The 16,589-nt window shown below is 34.7% G+C and overlaps 2 protein-coding genes across 3 annotated transcripts; one reads left to right on the plus strand and one right to left on the minus strand.

The window, feature by feature from the left end:
• Positions 1 to 282: 282 nt before the first annotated feature.
• LOC143735956 (vacuolar protein sorting-associated protein 4B-like) lies at positions 283 to 5,581 on the plus strand. The gene is made up of 11 exons (XM_077226374.1): positions 283 to 455; positions 1,294 to 1,405; positions 2,422 to 2,572; positions 2,657 to 2,712; positions 2,795 to 2,914; positions 2,987 to 3,143; positions 3,865 to 4,013; positions 4,227 to 4,308; positions 4,391 to 4,610; positions 4,686 to 4,826; positions 4,902 to 5,581. Exons 1-11 carry the CDS (start codon positions 435 to 437, stop codon positions 5,001 to 5,003), a joined length of 1,311 nt encoding a protein of 436 aa, XP_077082489.1. The 5' UTR covers positions 283 to 434; the 3' UTR covers positions 5,004 to 5,581.
• Positions 5,582 to 5,997: 416 nt separating this feature from the next.
• Positions 5,998 to 11,396, minus strand: plekhb2 (pleckstrin homology domain containing, family B (evectins) member 2). 2 transcript variants are annotated; one of them, XM_077226376.1, is made up of 9 exons: positions 11,289 to 11,371; positions 10,942 to 10,986; positions 10,548 to 10,582; positions 9,643 to 9,795; positions 9,383 to 9,485; positions 9,259 to 9,298; positions 9,063 to 9,149; positions 7,727 to 7,844; positions 5,998 to 7,649 (listed from the first exon to the last, which is right to left on the minus strand). In XM_077226376.1, the coding sequence occupies exons 4-9, from the start codon at positions 9,704 to 9,706 to the stop codon at positions 7,516 to 7,518; spliced, it is 546 nt and encodes a 181-aa protein (XP_077082491.1). In that variant the 5' UTR covers positions 9,707 to 9,795; positions 10,548 to 10,582; positions 10,942 to 10,986; positions 11,289 to 11,371; the 3' UTR covers positions 5,998 to 7,515. The 2 variants fall into 2 exon arrangements, with proteins under 2 accessions (XP_077082491.1, XP_077082490.1); XM_077226375.1 differs by lacking the exon at positions 10,548 to 10,582 and having other exon boundaries at positions 11,289 to 11,396.
• Positions 11,397 to 16,589: the final 5,193 nt, after the last annotated feature.

The raw sequence follows: 16,589 nt of genomic DNA on the forward strand, positions 1-16,589 counted from the left end.
CTTGCTATATATTTATTTTCTGTTGAAATGCATTTTGGACTCTATATTTTCTTTAAAAATGCCAACCTTGGTGCTTAAATATGTGCTCCCCACTATGAGAAGTGTGGTTAATATGTTTTTTTTTTTTTGTCAAAACAATAAATGTAAAAGAAAATGCTGCTTTTTAACGTATTTTATGAGTGAGTGAACTAAATTAAATAGGCAAATATAGTTTTAGTAAACTAGTAATGTTACTTTTTTGGAGGCGTGTCTGATAGGCGGGAAAGGTGTGGCTCGACGCCTGTCACCCGTGACGTCACGGTAAACACTCAATGCGGAAGTGCGCGAGGACGCACAGATTTACCAACACATCGCGATTCTGCGTTACATTCATTTAAAAATGTTAAACTTGAACCGTAACAAATCATAAATTCGCCTTCAGATTACCGTCAACAATGACGAATGCCAATTTACAGGTAAGGGACATTACGAGGGGTATGACAATAATTGGCCTTTTCATGTATTGTCCATGCTATATAATGTGTATTTTTTAGCACTTGTTGTCTTTTTTGTTTTGCTCTAGCTTAATGTATGACACAATAGAGTCTAAAATATTCATGATATTGTTCAGCTTTAGCATATATATTGGTTTGGCAGGTAAATATGCATTTTGCTCTTGTTACTTAGGAGCATTGTTTACGTTTTCGATAGATACATACATACATACATTCATACATGTAAGAAGGTGCTTATTAACTTATTTGCTACATTTGGCAAAGGTTTTTTATTAGTGTATGTTGCGTATTCCTCAGCCAGTCTGTCCTTAAACTGGTCTAACCAGTTATCCGTACATTACACCACACTATAACATAACACGGACAGTCCAACAGATTTCAGTTCGATATTTTAAACATTTCATTAACTACAGGCATTTTATGTTTAATTTTCATGTTATGCTATTGTTTTACTCTTGTCTCAGACTTTAATTTTAACTATATTATTAATTTGAATAAGAAACATCAAGAGAAATATTGAGCAGAATATATATATTTTTTCATTTCCAATCAAGCTGTCATTTTACTAATCAAATTTGCAAAAAGTGTGAAAAAATATTTAGTTGTGTGCATTTATAAAACATACAATGAAATTAGAATGAGTCTCTAATGTTAAAAATGGCATTTCCACTGCAAAATGACGTTAAATACAATACATAATTTTAGATATGGTGGAAATGACCTGGCCAAAAGTGCCTGTAGTTGATGAAATGTCCGTCTGTAACACGTTATCTCATCTATCTTTACTTCTGTGCAATAGAAAGCCATTGATTTGGCCAGCAGAGCCTCGGAGGAGGACAAGGCGAAAAACTATCAGGAAGCTCTGCGCCTCTATCAACATTCAATCCAGTATTTTCTTCATGTGGTGAAGTGTACGCTCTTTTCAAGCTATTTACAACCATTTTAAATATATTTATATTTTATGTTTATTTATATTTACTTAAACATTTTATATTTATTGGAAAAATATTTTTATAAAATAAATATATAAATACACTTTACATGAATAGTATAATTCTATATACTATATACATATAAGACTTCATATTGGCTCATGAAATACATTTATAATTATCATTTAAACAGTAATATTATTAAAACAACAATATTTAATTAATATATATATATATATATGATATACTATTAATATAGTAATTATTATAATATACTATTCATTTAAAGTGTATTTACATGTTTATTTTATACAAATATTTTGTGTGTCCCTCCATTGTTTTATTATCTTGTTTCTTATCTAAAATATAATGTTTGTTTAATTGTACTTTTATATATAATGTTATATCTTATATTTATGAAATTCATTTAATCCAAAAACTTATTGAGCAAAAAATACATGAACCAATGAAGGCACGTTTCTTGATGTTTTATTGTGCAGATGATTATAATTGATTTTATAATATGAAATAATATTTAAACAATTATTATAAATATATTTCATAAGCCAGTATGTTGTCTTATAATACATATATTTTGTTTGTGTATTTAATGTAAAAAAAAATGCTTTATTTCATTTTACTTTTAAATATTGTCTTTTGATCCCTCATTAAATGTGCATTAAATGCAATTTAGTGAGCAAAACATTCATGAACTAAGTGTTTTATTTATTTTTGATGTTGTAGATAATTAAAATTTATTTATAATACTATTTAAATATTAAATAATATTTCAATTAGTATAAATGGATATGTAGTTTTATAATACATGTATATCATTTTACATATTTACATTTTATTTGTTTATTTTTCACTGTATTTATTTTTATATATTCAATATATATAAAATAATTCATTGCCTCAATGAATGCAATTTAGTGAGAAAAATGACGAGCTACTGATGGCGTGTTTTCTTACTCTGGTGTTTTATGGTGCAGATGATGCTCAAGGGGAAAAGGCCAAGCAGAGCATCAGAGCAAAGTGTGCCGAGTACCTGGACCGAGCGGAGCAGCTCAAGCAGTACCTGAAGAAGAAAGAGAGCGCGCCGCCCACCAAACCTGTCAAAGTTCCCCAGTCTGATGAGAAAGGGTGAGACGCCATACTTCCTACTGAATCGGCTAATGAACTTCCTGTGGAACAGAGAAAACTAAATGTAACATTCTGTTTTTACAGAACCGACAGTGATGATGGCGATGCGGACAAAAAGAAATTCAAAAATCAACTCCAGGGTACAACATTTTGTGCTGTACAGACTTTTTAAAGTCATAATGGGATCTACAAACAAAAACCTTGGATTTTCAAACTTTTCAGGTGCTATTGTCATGGAGAAGCCCGACATTAAGTGGGATGATGTTGCTGGTTTGGAAGGAGCCAAGGAGGCCCTTAAAGAAGCGGTCATCCTGCCAATCAAATTCCCTCATCTTTTCACTGGTATGACGGGTTACATACTGAAAGAAATATGCATGAAAGTGTCTGAACTGGTCTAAACATCATTATCCACAGGGAAAAGGACTCCATGGAGAGGAATTCTGCTCTTCGGCCCTCCGGGAACAGGGAAGTCCTACCTGGCCAAAGCAGTGGCTACCGAGGCCAACAACTCCACGTTCTTCTCCATCTCATCATCAGACCTGGTGTCCAAGTGGCTGGGAGAGAGCGAGAAGTAAGTGATCTTCAGATGCTGAGTGCAAATGATTTTAACATCCGTCATAATTCATTAGGTTGGTAGGACTTGAAATATTTAAATACAATTTAAATTATTTTAATATTCAAATAAATAATATTAAATATAATCATTTATTTATGAGAATATGAATCATTTATTTTTAAATAGTATTATTTAAATTTTAACTATAATATTTAAATTATTATTATACATGGATATCTCGAGCCAATCGCAGTTGTATATTTTAAAACTTCCTAATTTAGTGGATTTAATAATTTTATCGTTACTTAACATTTCATAGATTATATATATTATTTATTTTCAGTCACCATTTTTTTGCATTTCATGTTTTATGTAAACCATGAAATCTATTAATCATATATATATATATATATATATATATATATTGATTAAAAGTTTTCATGATGATTTGTATTGTGGTTTTATTGTGTGTGTAATTTATATTTATTAAAAATGATTTTATTTATGTCTTCTTTAATTCTCATTGTACTTATAAATGAAAACAAATAATTGCAATTTTTTGCATTACTTTTACATACATAATTATATATTAATATAGTGTATTCATAATAACATTTTTTAATGTGTTATTATCTCAATATGGTCTCAGCACATCTCATTGTGCATAGATGTTTGGTGTTTTGATCATATTGATTCCTTCTGTCTTCATTATTACTAATACTGTTATCGCCTTTAGGTTAGTGAAGAATCTGTTCAGTTTGGCTCGGGAGAACAAGCCTTCAATCATATTCATCGACGAGATCGATTCCTTGTGCGGCTCGAGAAACGAGAACGAGAGCGAAGCGGCCCGCAGGATCAAGACAGAGTTTCTGGTCCAGATGCAAGGTAAACACAAAGCTAGCGTTAGCTTTGTCACAAGCAAAAAACTTTTTTTTTTTTTACTGTCATCTGGGTCTCATTTGGCAGGTTATTATTGTTTTGAAAATATGACATGTATTTTTGTTTAAAAATATGTCATTGCTATTTTTTCTCTTGAATATATGTATATTTAGATTTATTATATTATTGATTATTACCTTAAATTTCCCATTCTCACAGGTGTAGGAAACGACAACGAAGGAATTCTGGTCCTTGGTGCGACCAACATCCCCTGGACTCTGGATTCTGCGATCAGGAGAAGGTGCGTTATAGAAACCCATGCACATTTTGATGGTTTTAAATATCTTTATTGGCACTTAATGTTTATTATTATATTATTACAGATTTGAAAAGCGCATCTACATCCCTCTCCCTGAGCAGCCCGCTCGCACCTCCATGTTCAAGCTGCACCTCGGCTCCACCCCCAATAGCCTCAACGAAGCCGATTTCATCACTCTGGGGAAGAAGTCTGACGGCTACTCGGGTGCCGACATCAGCATCGTCGTTCGCGACGCCCTCATGCAGCCCATTCGCAAAGTCCAGTCCTCGACTCACTTCAAAAAGGTACCACATGACAACTGCGCGACTAGTAAAGCGGTCGAACCGATCCAATTCCATCTCTCATGTCTGTTTTAACAGGTGAGAGGAAAGGCATGGAACAACCCGGATGATGTCGTGGATGACCTCTTGACGCCCTGCTCTCCAAACGACCCAAACGCAGTCAAGATGACCTGGGTGGACGTGGCGAGCGATAAACTCCTGGAGCCGATAGTTAGCTTGGTAAGCTCAAGTTTAGTAAAACAATAATGTGTAAAAATTCCAGAGCTTGTTTTGATCTTGTGGTCTGTGTCTCAGGAGGACATGTCCAGGTCACTCGAGAAGACCAAGCCCACCGTGAACGAGGAGGATCTGGTGAAGCTGAAGAAGTTCACGGAGGACTTTGGCCAGGAGGGCTGAAATTTTGCATTCTTGTGGCATTTATTTATATTTTTCCCCATTGTGTTTACAAAGCCCTTTCTGCATCTTTTTATTTTTCAAACTCTTCATTTTGGCATTTTCTGGGGGTGAAACCTTTTTGCAAGCTAACCTGGCTTTATATTGTCCTGAACATATCCGATCAGTGGTTATGATTTTTGGGGATGATTAAGCATCAGCAGCCATGTGAAACAAATCGAAACTCCTAAAGATTTTCTTAACATAAGAGGTTTGTTACAAATGGACCATGATGTTTAAACCAAGACTTTTGGGAGACTAAAACAAAACTTTGGCTACTTGTGCCTTAATGGCTAGTCACTTTGTAACTCATTGCTAAATAAGATTTTATTGCTTAAAAAAAAACACAGAAAAGCAGTTAACAGTAAATGACTAAACTTTGAACCAGAATCAAAGACAACCACAGATCTGTGAAAAAGTGTTTAAAAATGTGAATACATGTTTTGGGTAATCAGACTTGTTTAGATGTCTCCTTTGAAGTTTATTTTTCTACTCTGTATTTCTACTTTCATCTGTAAATAAAATGTATAAATTACCTCTGATCTCGTGTTTCTCATCTTTGTTTTTTTCCAGTCTGTTGTGTTTTTACTTTGATCTAATGATTACAGCACTTGAAAGAAATGGCAACCAGAAAAATACCATCACTAAACGGCAGGGAGCGCTATAACACAGTGACGCAGCACAATCCATTAACGTCATTTGCGTGACCACGTCACTCACACTCACGCTACGTGCAAAATTGGCTTTTTTGTTGCAGTGTTTATTATATATTATTAATCTGTGCACATCATCCTTATTATTAATTCGAAAATATAAAATTAAATTACAAATGAAAATGTATAAAACATTGAATTAAAACACATTAACGTGCCAAATCCAGTTGCTTGGTTTAAGAATTTTCAAAGAGTCCCAAAGGGATTTGATATTTCATACATAATGAATAAACTGACAAAATAAATCACAGGACATCTTATTTTAATAGTTTATAAATAACACACTCATGATTATGTTGGTTTATTTTAAAACATAACATTTAAATTGTGTTTTTGAGGTCCAAACAACATAGCATTAAAGAAAGAAAGAAAAAAAAAACATTTAAAAAGATATAAGCATATCTCAGATGAAAATGTCATTTTTCCAAATCATTGGTTCATTAAAGTGTCAAACTAAACCATGACCTGAAATCCATTCTAATAAATCCTGTATAAGTGAAACAATGATGATTATTACCACTTATATTATCACGAATATATCTTCATAATTATACCTGCTAAGTAAACATAACAGTCAAAGTGATCACATAATTGTGTAAATGTGACAGTAAGTCTAAACTATCACGAGTCGATCCAACTTTTCCCTGAAGTTTCCCTTATCGCATCCCATCACAAACACTGGGAATAATCATTGTCTAGTTAATTGGAAAGATGTAACATTTTATATTAACTCTTAAAGAGAGAAAAAGCTACAAATAGGAGTCAAGACAAAATCAATCACATTTTTCAACCAAAAATTATCTCACAAAGAAAGTATAAAGTTTCCACCAAAAAGGAAAAAATACACACTTGGTATCAACACTGGGAATAAATAAACAATTAAATGAAGGCCGCCAAAAACAAAACAAAGGCAAAGAAAGGATAAACAACCAGAAAAGGAGCGGTAGAATTAAGGACGCACTCTTCACTCTTTCCTGAATAACATCACAACTGCCGTCACACTATTAATAATGTATCATCATTAGTATTATTTTCCTGTCAAATTAGCTTGAAATGAATATTTTACACAAAAATGAAAATTCTGCCATTATTTACTCGCTCTAAAATCGATTGAAACGCACATGATTTTTAATGAATGATATTAAAACAAAACGTTCAGAAAATATAAGATTAATATTTTATGTTGAAGAAAGTTCTTTTATAGGCTTTAACTGACACTTTCACAAAATAAAAAAGATTCCGACCGAATGTTTTTTTTTTTTGAGTGAACTATTCATTTTTAAACGAGACTGTCACAAACATATTCAATTTGCAAAATGTTGGCTTTGCAGCTGCAAGCGACACACTGAAAACAGTTTCACGAACTAACAGAAAACAAAACAGGTTACCCATCATTCATTTCATCAGGGTCTGTTCCATTTCTTCATCATTAGTGTAAGACGACAGACACAACAGACACTTTGTCTTATTCAAGAGCGGATGACCTTTAAACCTTACTGATTATCCTTATCTCGAGGCTAGCCGCCAATACTTTAGTGTACATCTTTGTAAGTTACAGATAAAATTTGCAAAGCAAACACTTTTTGGTGCATAATAAGCTTTGGTACAAAGACGAATACAGAAAAGCAAGCAAACGTACCCCCAGCCCGGCTACATTATCAGACCTGTGCGTTACGAGGCGTGAAGGCAAAGTTAAAACAGCACGGGAACAGAGTCCCGTGCTGTAGGTCAGAAGGGGTTGGGCTGGGTTCACGTAAAACACATTAGAATACGGAAAATAGAGAGCCGAGGGCCAATCCCGTCGCAGCGCCGGCCAACATCCCCAAAGCAACATCACCTGTGTCGTCACGACGACGCTCCTGCACTATTACGTGGTTGACGCCGGGTGCATATCCACCTGATGGATACAAATAAACAAAGGTCAATCAAACTACATAAAGGTCATAGGTCAAAAGCCAACCAACTTCCTGTTACCTTGATAATGATAAGGGTAAGCAACTGCATACTGCTGCCCATCTGCAGAATAGACCATCTGTGTGGCGTAAGGCGGAGGATGAGGTACATAACCGCCGTATCCATCAGGATAGAAAACCTAGATCAACAAGAACATAAAATAGGGATGCATGATTTGTCGGTATCGTATCAGGTATATATATTTTTTAATTATTATTATTATTGGTATCAGTATACATTTGTGTATGATCATTTCCCTAATGTTTAAATTTAGATTTTATTTGATATTTATGTTAGGTATGTTATACATTTAAATTATTTATATGTTTTTATTTGTATTTATTCTATTTTTGTAATATTTAATCATATTTTAATTGTAAAATGTGATTAAATAATTATTTAATTTAATCTAAATGCTATTATAAAATGATTAAATTATAAAATGTACTTATTTGTTAGTAAAATTGTAAATTATAACATTTGTTACATTTATTAAAATTAAAGAACAATAATTGTAATTATAATTAATTAGCCATAACATGAAAATAATTATTGGAAAACAATTGACATTAGTGTCTTGTTTTCCCCCAATGAACTAGTTGAAACTGAAATCATAATTTCAAGCAGTGTTTTATTAGTTGATTTCTTTGATAAGCTGTTTATAGCAGCCAATATACTTTTAAATGTCACTTGTAAATGTAATCCGACCTCAATAGTTCTTCCTGGTCAAACAAGTTTCTTAACTAAACAGAATTGGAAAAAGGTCAACATCTAATAAGAGCTTTAGAGTGTGTGTTCACATTTGTCAGGTTTGGTTTGATTAAAACGAACCCTGGTACGAGTGCTCTGTTAGTGCGCTTCAAATGAGTAAGTGTGAACGCTGCCATCCGAACCCTGGTGTGCACCAAACAATTTTGGTTTGTTTACATGTCTTTGGAGTTCCAAGCGAACTCTGGTGCGAATCGAATGAAATATGAACGCAACACGGGCCAAAGACATGTAACCAAACCAAAAAACAGGACACAAGATGAGACCCTAAAAAGGATAGAATGTTTTTTCTCATCATGATAGCAATGTTGCCCGTCACAGTACGGTACAGGCGTCAGAACTGCGTCTCCACGTGTGACAGAGGGATTCTTGATGCCGTTTTGACGCCGTTTTTTGTTTTGCGTCTTTAGGTTAAAAAAGACAGTGAGAACACCAAGTGAACCAGGTGTCATTTTCTTTTTTAGTCTGGACCCAAAGAACCAAAAGAACCGAAGTACAAGTGTGAACACACCCTTAAAACACATTCAACCACATAAGCTGGACATAAGCCATTTTCCTTTAAATATCAATGAGAGGATATATTTATTACCTGTGGAGTTGGATTTAATTCAGAATATGGCGGAGGCGCTGATGCTACAGCGTCCTCTGCAAAACCGATCTGAGGGGGCGCCACAACCTACAAAACACACCAATGCATAATAAATCGTAAATGCCTCTGTAATGCTTCCGAAATGTGAAAGATCAAACGTGAATGTGTCACTCAGTGTTATATATATATAACTCACAGTGTTGAGTCTGGCATCCTGGAGGGCCATGGTCCAAGCCCTGCGAGAAAATACACTGAGTTTATATTGAGGAATTTCATTTTAAAGCACACATTGTAAAATAATACTGAGAAACTAGACTCACAAAGCATCGTCTGCGCTGTCTGCGCAGATGCTGATGATCCGACCGTCCCGGCAGACGATCTGCAGGAGGGAGTCTTTGCTTTTGCCGTCAGGTGGCGTGAGATCTGGGAATAAATAATGGAGGATGTAGAACGACAACACATCAGAACTTTCAATGTTGTGTTGGACAAAAACCTCTCAAGTACTACTTAAAAAAGGCACTTTTGAGGCTTTCTCGTGTCCTGCGGTTTAAAAGCAGAAGGAGAGACAGATCACACCCACCTCTACAAGCGCTGGAGTTGCGGATGTTGATGCAGTCCACCTTCATGTGGATCTCGTCTTCCATGTCCCGCCGCTGCTGGTCATCGTAGAAGACCAGACGTCCATCTGACCAGAGGTCAAACCAGTTCCTCTTCCAGCGCCGCAAGATGGTGCCTGATAGATGACGGCAGTTAGTCAAAGGCTGTATTTATTTATTTATTTTGTTGCTGTTGTTTTATTTAATGACATTTTTTGGTATTATAAATTTAGATTATTTTTTTAAATTATATTATTCAATAATTAAAGTAAAAAGGTACATTATATTTATGTATTTATTTATGTTATAAATGTATTAAATTATAAAATAACTACACCTTATTTTAATATCAAACATGTTTTGATTACTTTTTATACTAAAATGTAATTATTTTTGTTATATATATTTTTTAATTCTATTATAAAATATATCAAATGTATTAATATTTTTATATTAAACATTTATTATAAATGAATCTAATACAATTAATTTTAAATTATAAGTAGTATTTAAAGTTGTATTTAAGTTTAATACATTTTTTTTTACATTACATTATAAAAATAAAGTATAAGTTGTATTAATTATATGTTATAAATGTATTAAATTGTAAAATCATTTTAATTATAATTTATTTAGACAAAATCATTAATAACAGCCATGTTATAATTACTTTTTAAAATAAAAACATTTTTAATTATATTATAAAATAACTTAATGTATCAAATATATTTATATTATATATTCATTATATATTAATTAAATTACAGATTGCTGGTAAATGTAATCTGACGACTAGCGTTCTACCTAATCAAAACTATCTATAAAATAAAAAAAAGAATCAAACAGAAATCATGAAGTCAACATCTAAAAATAGCTTTAAAACACTTACAAGAATAACAAGATGCAGCCTAGATAGTCAGCTCACTAGGTTTTGAGACACAGTCAAAGACAAAGTTCAGCTGTTTTTCAACTTCCTTCTAACAACTCATACCGAGACAACTTGTCAAGAAGAGGAAGAAACTAGTCGTTCAAGACTGCTTTACTGAAGTAAATAAAAACTGAAAACTAAACTGAAAAGCTTTTCAATTCAACCTCCAAGCTTAAACACTTTCCATAATTTATTTATATTTCATGAGTTCCCAGAACGCTTTAAATTATATAAGTGCAATTTAATATTGTAAATGTTTAACAAAAACATCCCAAAATGCTCAAATTCGACATTAAAATTATTCGTTGTAGTTATTTTGGACTTTTTAAAGCCATATGGTGTAATAAACACTCACTCTGTCTGTGCAGCCATCCGCTCTTCACAAACGCCATCCCACTACCTAAATAAATAAAAACAATACAATTAAGGTCTGCTAAGACCAATTTAGGTATTGAATATTAAACTAAGACCATATACATGAAGATATTGCCTCTGTTTTACAGTAAATATAGTTTAGCGGTCGAACTTCTACGCCTGTCAGTTTCATGAGTTAGCTTGCGCTCGAGGCGCCTTTATGCTAAAATCGACGAAAAAAACGACAAAAAAAAAACATCCTTAGACGTTTAAAAACGACGAAACACGTTTAAAATCTACATATGTCATATTTATGTTCTATTAAATGGATAAAATTAGTAAATCTACCCTCTATCGCTTTGTTGATGTTTGAAGTGTGTGTGCGACTAGCAAAGTGACATCAATAGCATCCTCCTCCTCCTCCTCCTCTCAGCTCAGCTGATGCCTTATGTCACTGTATCAGATGATCAGCACGACTTTTATTAAGTTTCACAGACTCTTATTAACTTTACACAGTTCGTTTTAATGAGGTTTTAGTGAGGTTCACAAACGATCAACAAACATCGTTTGTAGGACAAATAACTCACATATTCAAGGGGTCAAAACAGTACAGTATGAAAAGACATTCGAGAATTCTCTAGTCAGGATTCTAAAGTGCTTTTACGATATATCCATATTTATATTCGTATTATTATACATTATATATATATATATATATATATATATATATATATATATATATGATAGGCGATAGTGAAAACAATGCGTAAAAATTTAATAGTTAATTGCAGCTAATATAGACTAATATATTTAATATACTTTATTTAAAAATATATAAAGTCTTTATTCATTATATATATATATATATATATATATATATATATATATATATATATATATAAAGTATATAATAAAGTATATATAATATAGGCCTACTTTTTAATAAAGTATATTAAATATATTAGTCTATATTAGCTGCAATTAACTATTAAATTTTTACACATTGTTTTCACTATCGCCTATCAATAATAATTGTGTGTGTGTGTGTATGTTTGTAATATCATAAATTAAGACTTAATATTAAACTGTAGCATTAAATATATTATTTTTAACATCCTTTTCTTAACAAATTCATTAAATGTTCCCCTTTTTCTGTATGAATATTTCAAATAGAATGTACTTTGTCTTTTGTAGCTGTTTTCTTTTAAAATGACAATAGCTTGCATGAATCCCATAGAAATTTAAAATAATATAAATAATAGGTTATAATAACAAGCCATTTCAAAGCCAATACCTGACATTAATTTGAAAAGCCACATACAAACAGTGCATAAACACTACACCACATTTAACAAAACAGTCAGATCAGATAAAACATGACACCACTAGATGGAGCAGTTTTACTGGAAATTGGGTGCATTTAAAGGATTAGTTCACCTCAAAAGGAAAGTTTCCTAATAATTTACTCACCCCAATGCCATCCAAGATATCCATGTCTTTCTTTCCTCAGTGGAAGATAAATTAAGTTTTTTTGAGGAAAACATTTCTGGATTTTTCTTCGAATAATGGGCTTCAATGGCAACCACTATTTTGAAGTCCAAACCAATGCAGTTTCAAAGGTCTTTGAAGTGCTTCGACGGACTGTGCACAATCGCAGCTGAAAAATCCAGAAATGTTTTCGTCAAAAAAAATTATTTTTTCTTCCACTGAGGAAAGAAAGACATGGATATCTTGGATGACATTGGGGTGAGTCAATTATTAGGAAATTTTCATTTTGAGGCGAACTAATCCTTTAAAGGTGCAGTGTGTGACTTTTAGCGATATCTAGTGGTTCGGTTGTGAGCTTACACTAAGGGCTCAGCCCACCGCTCACCCCTCCCTTTCGAAGAAGCTACAGTGGCTAAAACGGGACAAACATCGTCGTCTGAGACGGCAGAGAATAGCCAAAGTAAACCAAGTTTCTGTACCACAGTCCATTATAAACCACATCATGGATAAAGTTTACAAAGCCATAGTCAGGTGAGGATCAAGGGTCTTAATGCGTAATATAATAATACTAATTAGTTGATTGTCTCACGAATGTAACCAGCACATTTCTCCCCACATAGCAAACCCATAATACAGTGAGGGAGAAGAACCACATGAAACTATGCAACTATATATTTTTTCTAACAGGGTAGTAAAAGTTTAGCTGGCTAATATGAGCTGTTACTGTGGCTGAGCTGGTTAAAGCGTTAAGCCTTGTTTATACTGGACGCGTCCACATGAGCCCAAAGGTGCGTGCGGCAAAAATAACTTGATTGTAACAGCGCGCGCGCCTCCGCATCCCCTAGACACCATTTACTACACACAATAGGCTTTTTTTCTCCGATTTTGGAAACTCGATCGACTTAAAATGCTTCCAAGATCGACGGGTTGGTGATTCCTGTAACTGTTTTACGGTCAATGACAAGAGTACTAATCAGCTGTCTCACGAACGTAACCAGCACATTTATCCCCACATAGCAAAGCCATAACACAGCGAGGGAGAAGAATTAAGTTACATGAAACAATCCATCTACATATTTTACACCACTGACAAGGGAAAAGTCACTACTCACTGTGTTTATGGCTAGCTTCTAGCTTTCTGCGGCTTCTCTTTCAAGGTAGTGACGAAACGCGCTCTGTAACGCTGTTTGTTCGCTGTCGGCTACGGTAGAAACATGACGTCACAATATGTCGACCTTCATAGAAGGGGATTCCCGCGCCTATGTAGATACAAATGCCTCATTCTAAGGTAATAAAAACATTACGGTTTATTAAAGCTCCAGTAGGTAGCTTTTGTAAACAAATATTTGTTAAAACTGTCATTATGTCCTGAAAGTAGAATATGAGACAGATAATCTGTGAAAAAAATCAAGCTCCTCTGGCTCCTCCCTGTGGTCCTATTGCCATTTGCAGAAATACACCGCTCCCGGTCAGAAACAACCAATCAGAGCCAGGAAGAATGTCTTAGCAGTGTCAATCACGCTCGTGTACGCGCTGATCACCCCTCTCTTGCACAGCGCGCGCGCGTACCGTCGTTCGTGACTCTGCTGTTCGAACTCGTTCATCCAAATGAACGAATCTTTTTTCGAGTCATTTCGTTCATTCAACGAATGAAATGACTCGAAAAAATATTCGTTCATTTTGAACGAGTCTTTTTCAGAGTCATTTCGTTCATTCAACGAACGAAATGACTCGAAATAAGATTCGTTCATTTGGATGAACGAGTTCGAACAGGATCACGAACGTGCATCACAGAACAGAGCAAGGCGAGCATTTGTGCTTATAAAACTTAAAGTTTTTTATTTATTTTTGAAATGACCGATCGTTTCGCTAGATAAGACCCTTATTCATCGTCTGGTATCGTTTAAAGCCCTTTGAAGCTGCACTGAAACTGTTATTTGGTCCTTGAAACGTTTGTGTCCTTTTGAAGTCCATTATATGGAGAAAAAGCCTGGAATGTTTTCTTCAAAAACCTTAATTTCTTTTCGACTGAAGAAAGAAAGACATGGACATCTTGGATGACATGGGGGTGAGTAAATTATCAGCAAAAGTTTTTTTTAAAAGTGAACTAATCCTTTAATGTTATCTTAGTAGCTATTTATAACTTATAGAAAGAGTGCAACCTTATAAAGTTACATGTATTGCAAAATACATAATGATTTGAGGACCAAGTTTGTAGTCAAAGATTGGGCAGGCCATAGTCAATGTAGAGCATATTGTTGATGTTTCGTCCCTATTAGTGAATGTTCCATAACTGTTTATAATCCGCCGTCATCGGTGGTCCTGCTTACTAGCCTGCGCGTTCACGGCAGGCTCCGCTGTGGGGGAGGAGCTGTGGAGGGAGGGCTGTACCGCAGCAGAGAGCAAGGGGGTTGGACCTGTAAGTTGTGCTTCTTCAAATTTTCAGGGTAAGTCAACATTTTCTCAAAACTCCCTACTGCAGCTTTAAGTAAGTTCTTTATACACCACTGAACACATAGTTATGGATGTCATATTGCATTTCTGTTAATAGATACTCAAAATTTTTACACATTGCACCTTTAATGTTCAGGCAAAGAAAAACGTACATTGCTCTAACATTTATACACAAACCCATTTATAGGTTGTCTTTTAACTGATAAGAAACCAGGTGAAGTTTTTTGTAGCATTTGCATCTGCAGTCATCATGTTACATATCACACTGCATTTGCCTAAGCCTTATCCAGTGTTTCCCTCAGTGACCTTTCCCACTGACAGCTTAGTGAGGGTCAAAACGAAATGATACTGAATTACTGAAGCCTCTAAACCCAGAACCCAGTATACGAACCAAGACTGCCTTTGAACACTTCACATTTGCATTCACACCAACAAACACAAACCATTTTGTTATGCAGTTTTTTAGTTCAGAAGTATTATGGTGCAACATTACTGTTATGAGAACAGATAGGCCTGATCTAATCCGACAGTAGCCTGTGGACGGTTGTCACTTCCACAGCTGGGATCAGAGCAGGTGACATCACGAGTCGTTAGCACGAGCTATATCTAACTGCAGAACCACAGCAGCCTCATGAAGTTATGATGGCACTGATGATTGTATATCCTGTCTCCACCATATACCCTTCACTATAACAATTATGCTCTACCTTAATGGCCAACCCCACCCCAACACTAAAGCTACCCTTAAAGGGATAGTTCACCCAAAAATGAAAATTACCCCATGATTTACTCTCACCCTCAAGTCATCCTATTATGACATTCTTCTTTCAGACGAATTCAATCGGATTTATATTAAAATATGTCCTGGCTCTTCCAAGCTTTATAATGGCAGTGAATGGCCGTTTCTGTTTTGTAGTCCATAAAAGTGCATCCATCCATGATAAAAGTGCTCCACGAGTCTCCGGGGGTTAATAACGGCCTTCTGAATCGAAGCAATATGTTTGTGTAAGAAAAATATACTTTATTGACAAAAATAACTAACTTCAGACAGACGGCCAGATGCATCATTTACGGTGAAAGAGTAACACTTGACCTGCGGCACAACGTAATGACGAACGCGGAAGCGCAGAGGATAGAGCAAAACAAAACACCAGTCACGAATTAGAAGTCTAAAACGACAATTTTTAAAGAGAAATGTGGGAGGAGCTTTTGAATTTGTTGCTCAGCCCTGTTTGTTTGAACCGCGAGAGGCGTCAAAGCTTAAGCTACTCCTACATACGTCACACATCGTCAAGGGGTTACTCTTTTGGCGTAAGTCGACTTGCGTAGGCCGTCTGCCAGTTATTTTAGTCGATAAATTTTAAATATGGATATTTTTCTTACACAAACGCATCGCTTCGCTTTGCTTCAGAAGGCCTTTATTAATCCCCCGGAGACACTTTTATGGACTACAAAACAGAAACGGCCATTCACTGCCATTATAAAGCTTGGAAAAGCCAGGACATTTTTTTAACATAACTCTGATTGTATTTGTCTGGAAGAAGACACCTAGGATGGCTTCAGGGGGAGTAAATCATGGGGTAATTTTTATTTTTGGGTGAACTAACTCTTTAATGATGCTATAAATTTCGGTCTGAGACTGCTGGCCTGGCGCTGCTGTCCTCACATTGCTGTGACCTGTGGCTCTGCGGGTCTGCAGTTGGTTAT

The sequence above is a fragment of the Siphateles boraxobius genome, unplaced genomic scaffold, assembly GCF_051911475.1.
Source record: "Siphateles boraxobius isolate OS27281-9 unplaced genomic scaffold, OSU_SipBor_1 13, whole genome shotgun sequence".
NCBI lineage: Eukaryota > Metazoa > Chordata > Actinopteri > Cypriniformes > Leuciscidae > Siphateles > Siphateles boraxobius.

Excerpts from the sequence above, each read along its gene's own strand:
- LOC143735956 (XM_077226374.1), top strand. The coding sequence starts at position 435 with ATGACGAATGCCAATTTACAG. Across the intron at positions 4,014-4,226 it reads GTTTCTGGTCCAGATGCAAG|GTGTAGGAAACGACAACGAA; the intron begins GTAAACACAAAG and ends CCATTCTCACAG. Across the intron at positions 4,611-4,685 it reads CCTCGACTCACTTCAAAAAG|GTGAGAGGAAAGGCATGGAA; the intron begins GTACCACATGAC and ends CTGTTTTAACAG.
- plekhb2 (XM_077226375.1), bottom strand. The coding sequence starts at position 10,978 with ATGGCGTTTGTGAAGAGCGGATGGCTGCACAGACAGA. Across the intron at positions 9,486-9,642 it reads CAACTCCAGCGCTTGTAGAG|ATCTCACGCCACCTGACGGC; the intron begins GTGGGTGTGATC and ends ATTTATTCCCAG. Across the intron at positions 7,845-9,062 it reads AATTAAATCCAACTCCACAG|GTTTTCTATCCTGATGGATA; the intron begins GTAATAAATATA and ends TTGTTGATCTAG.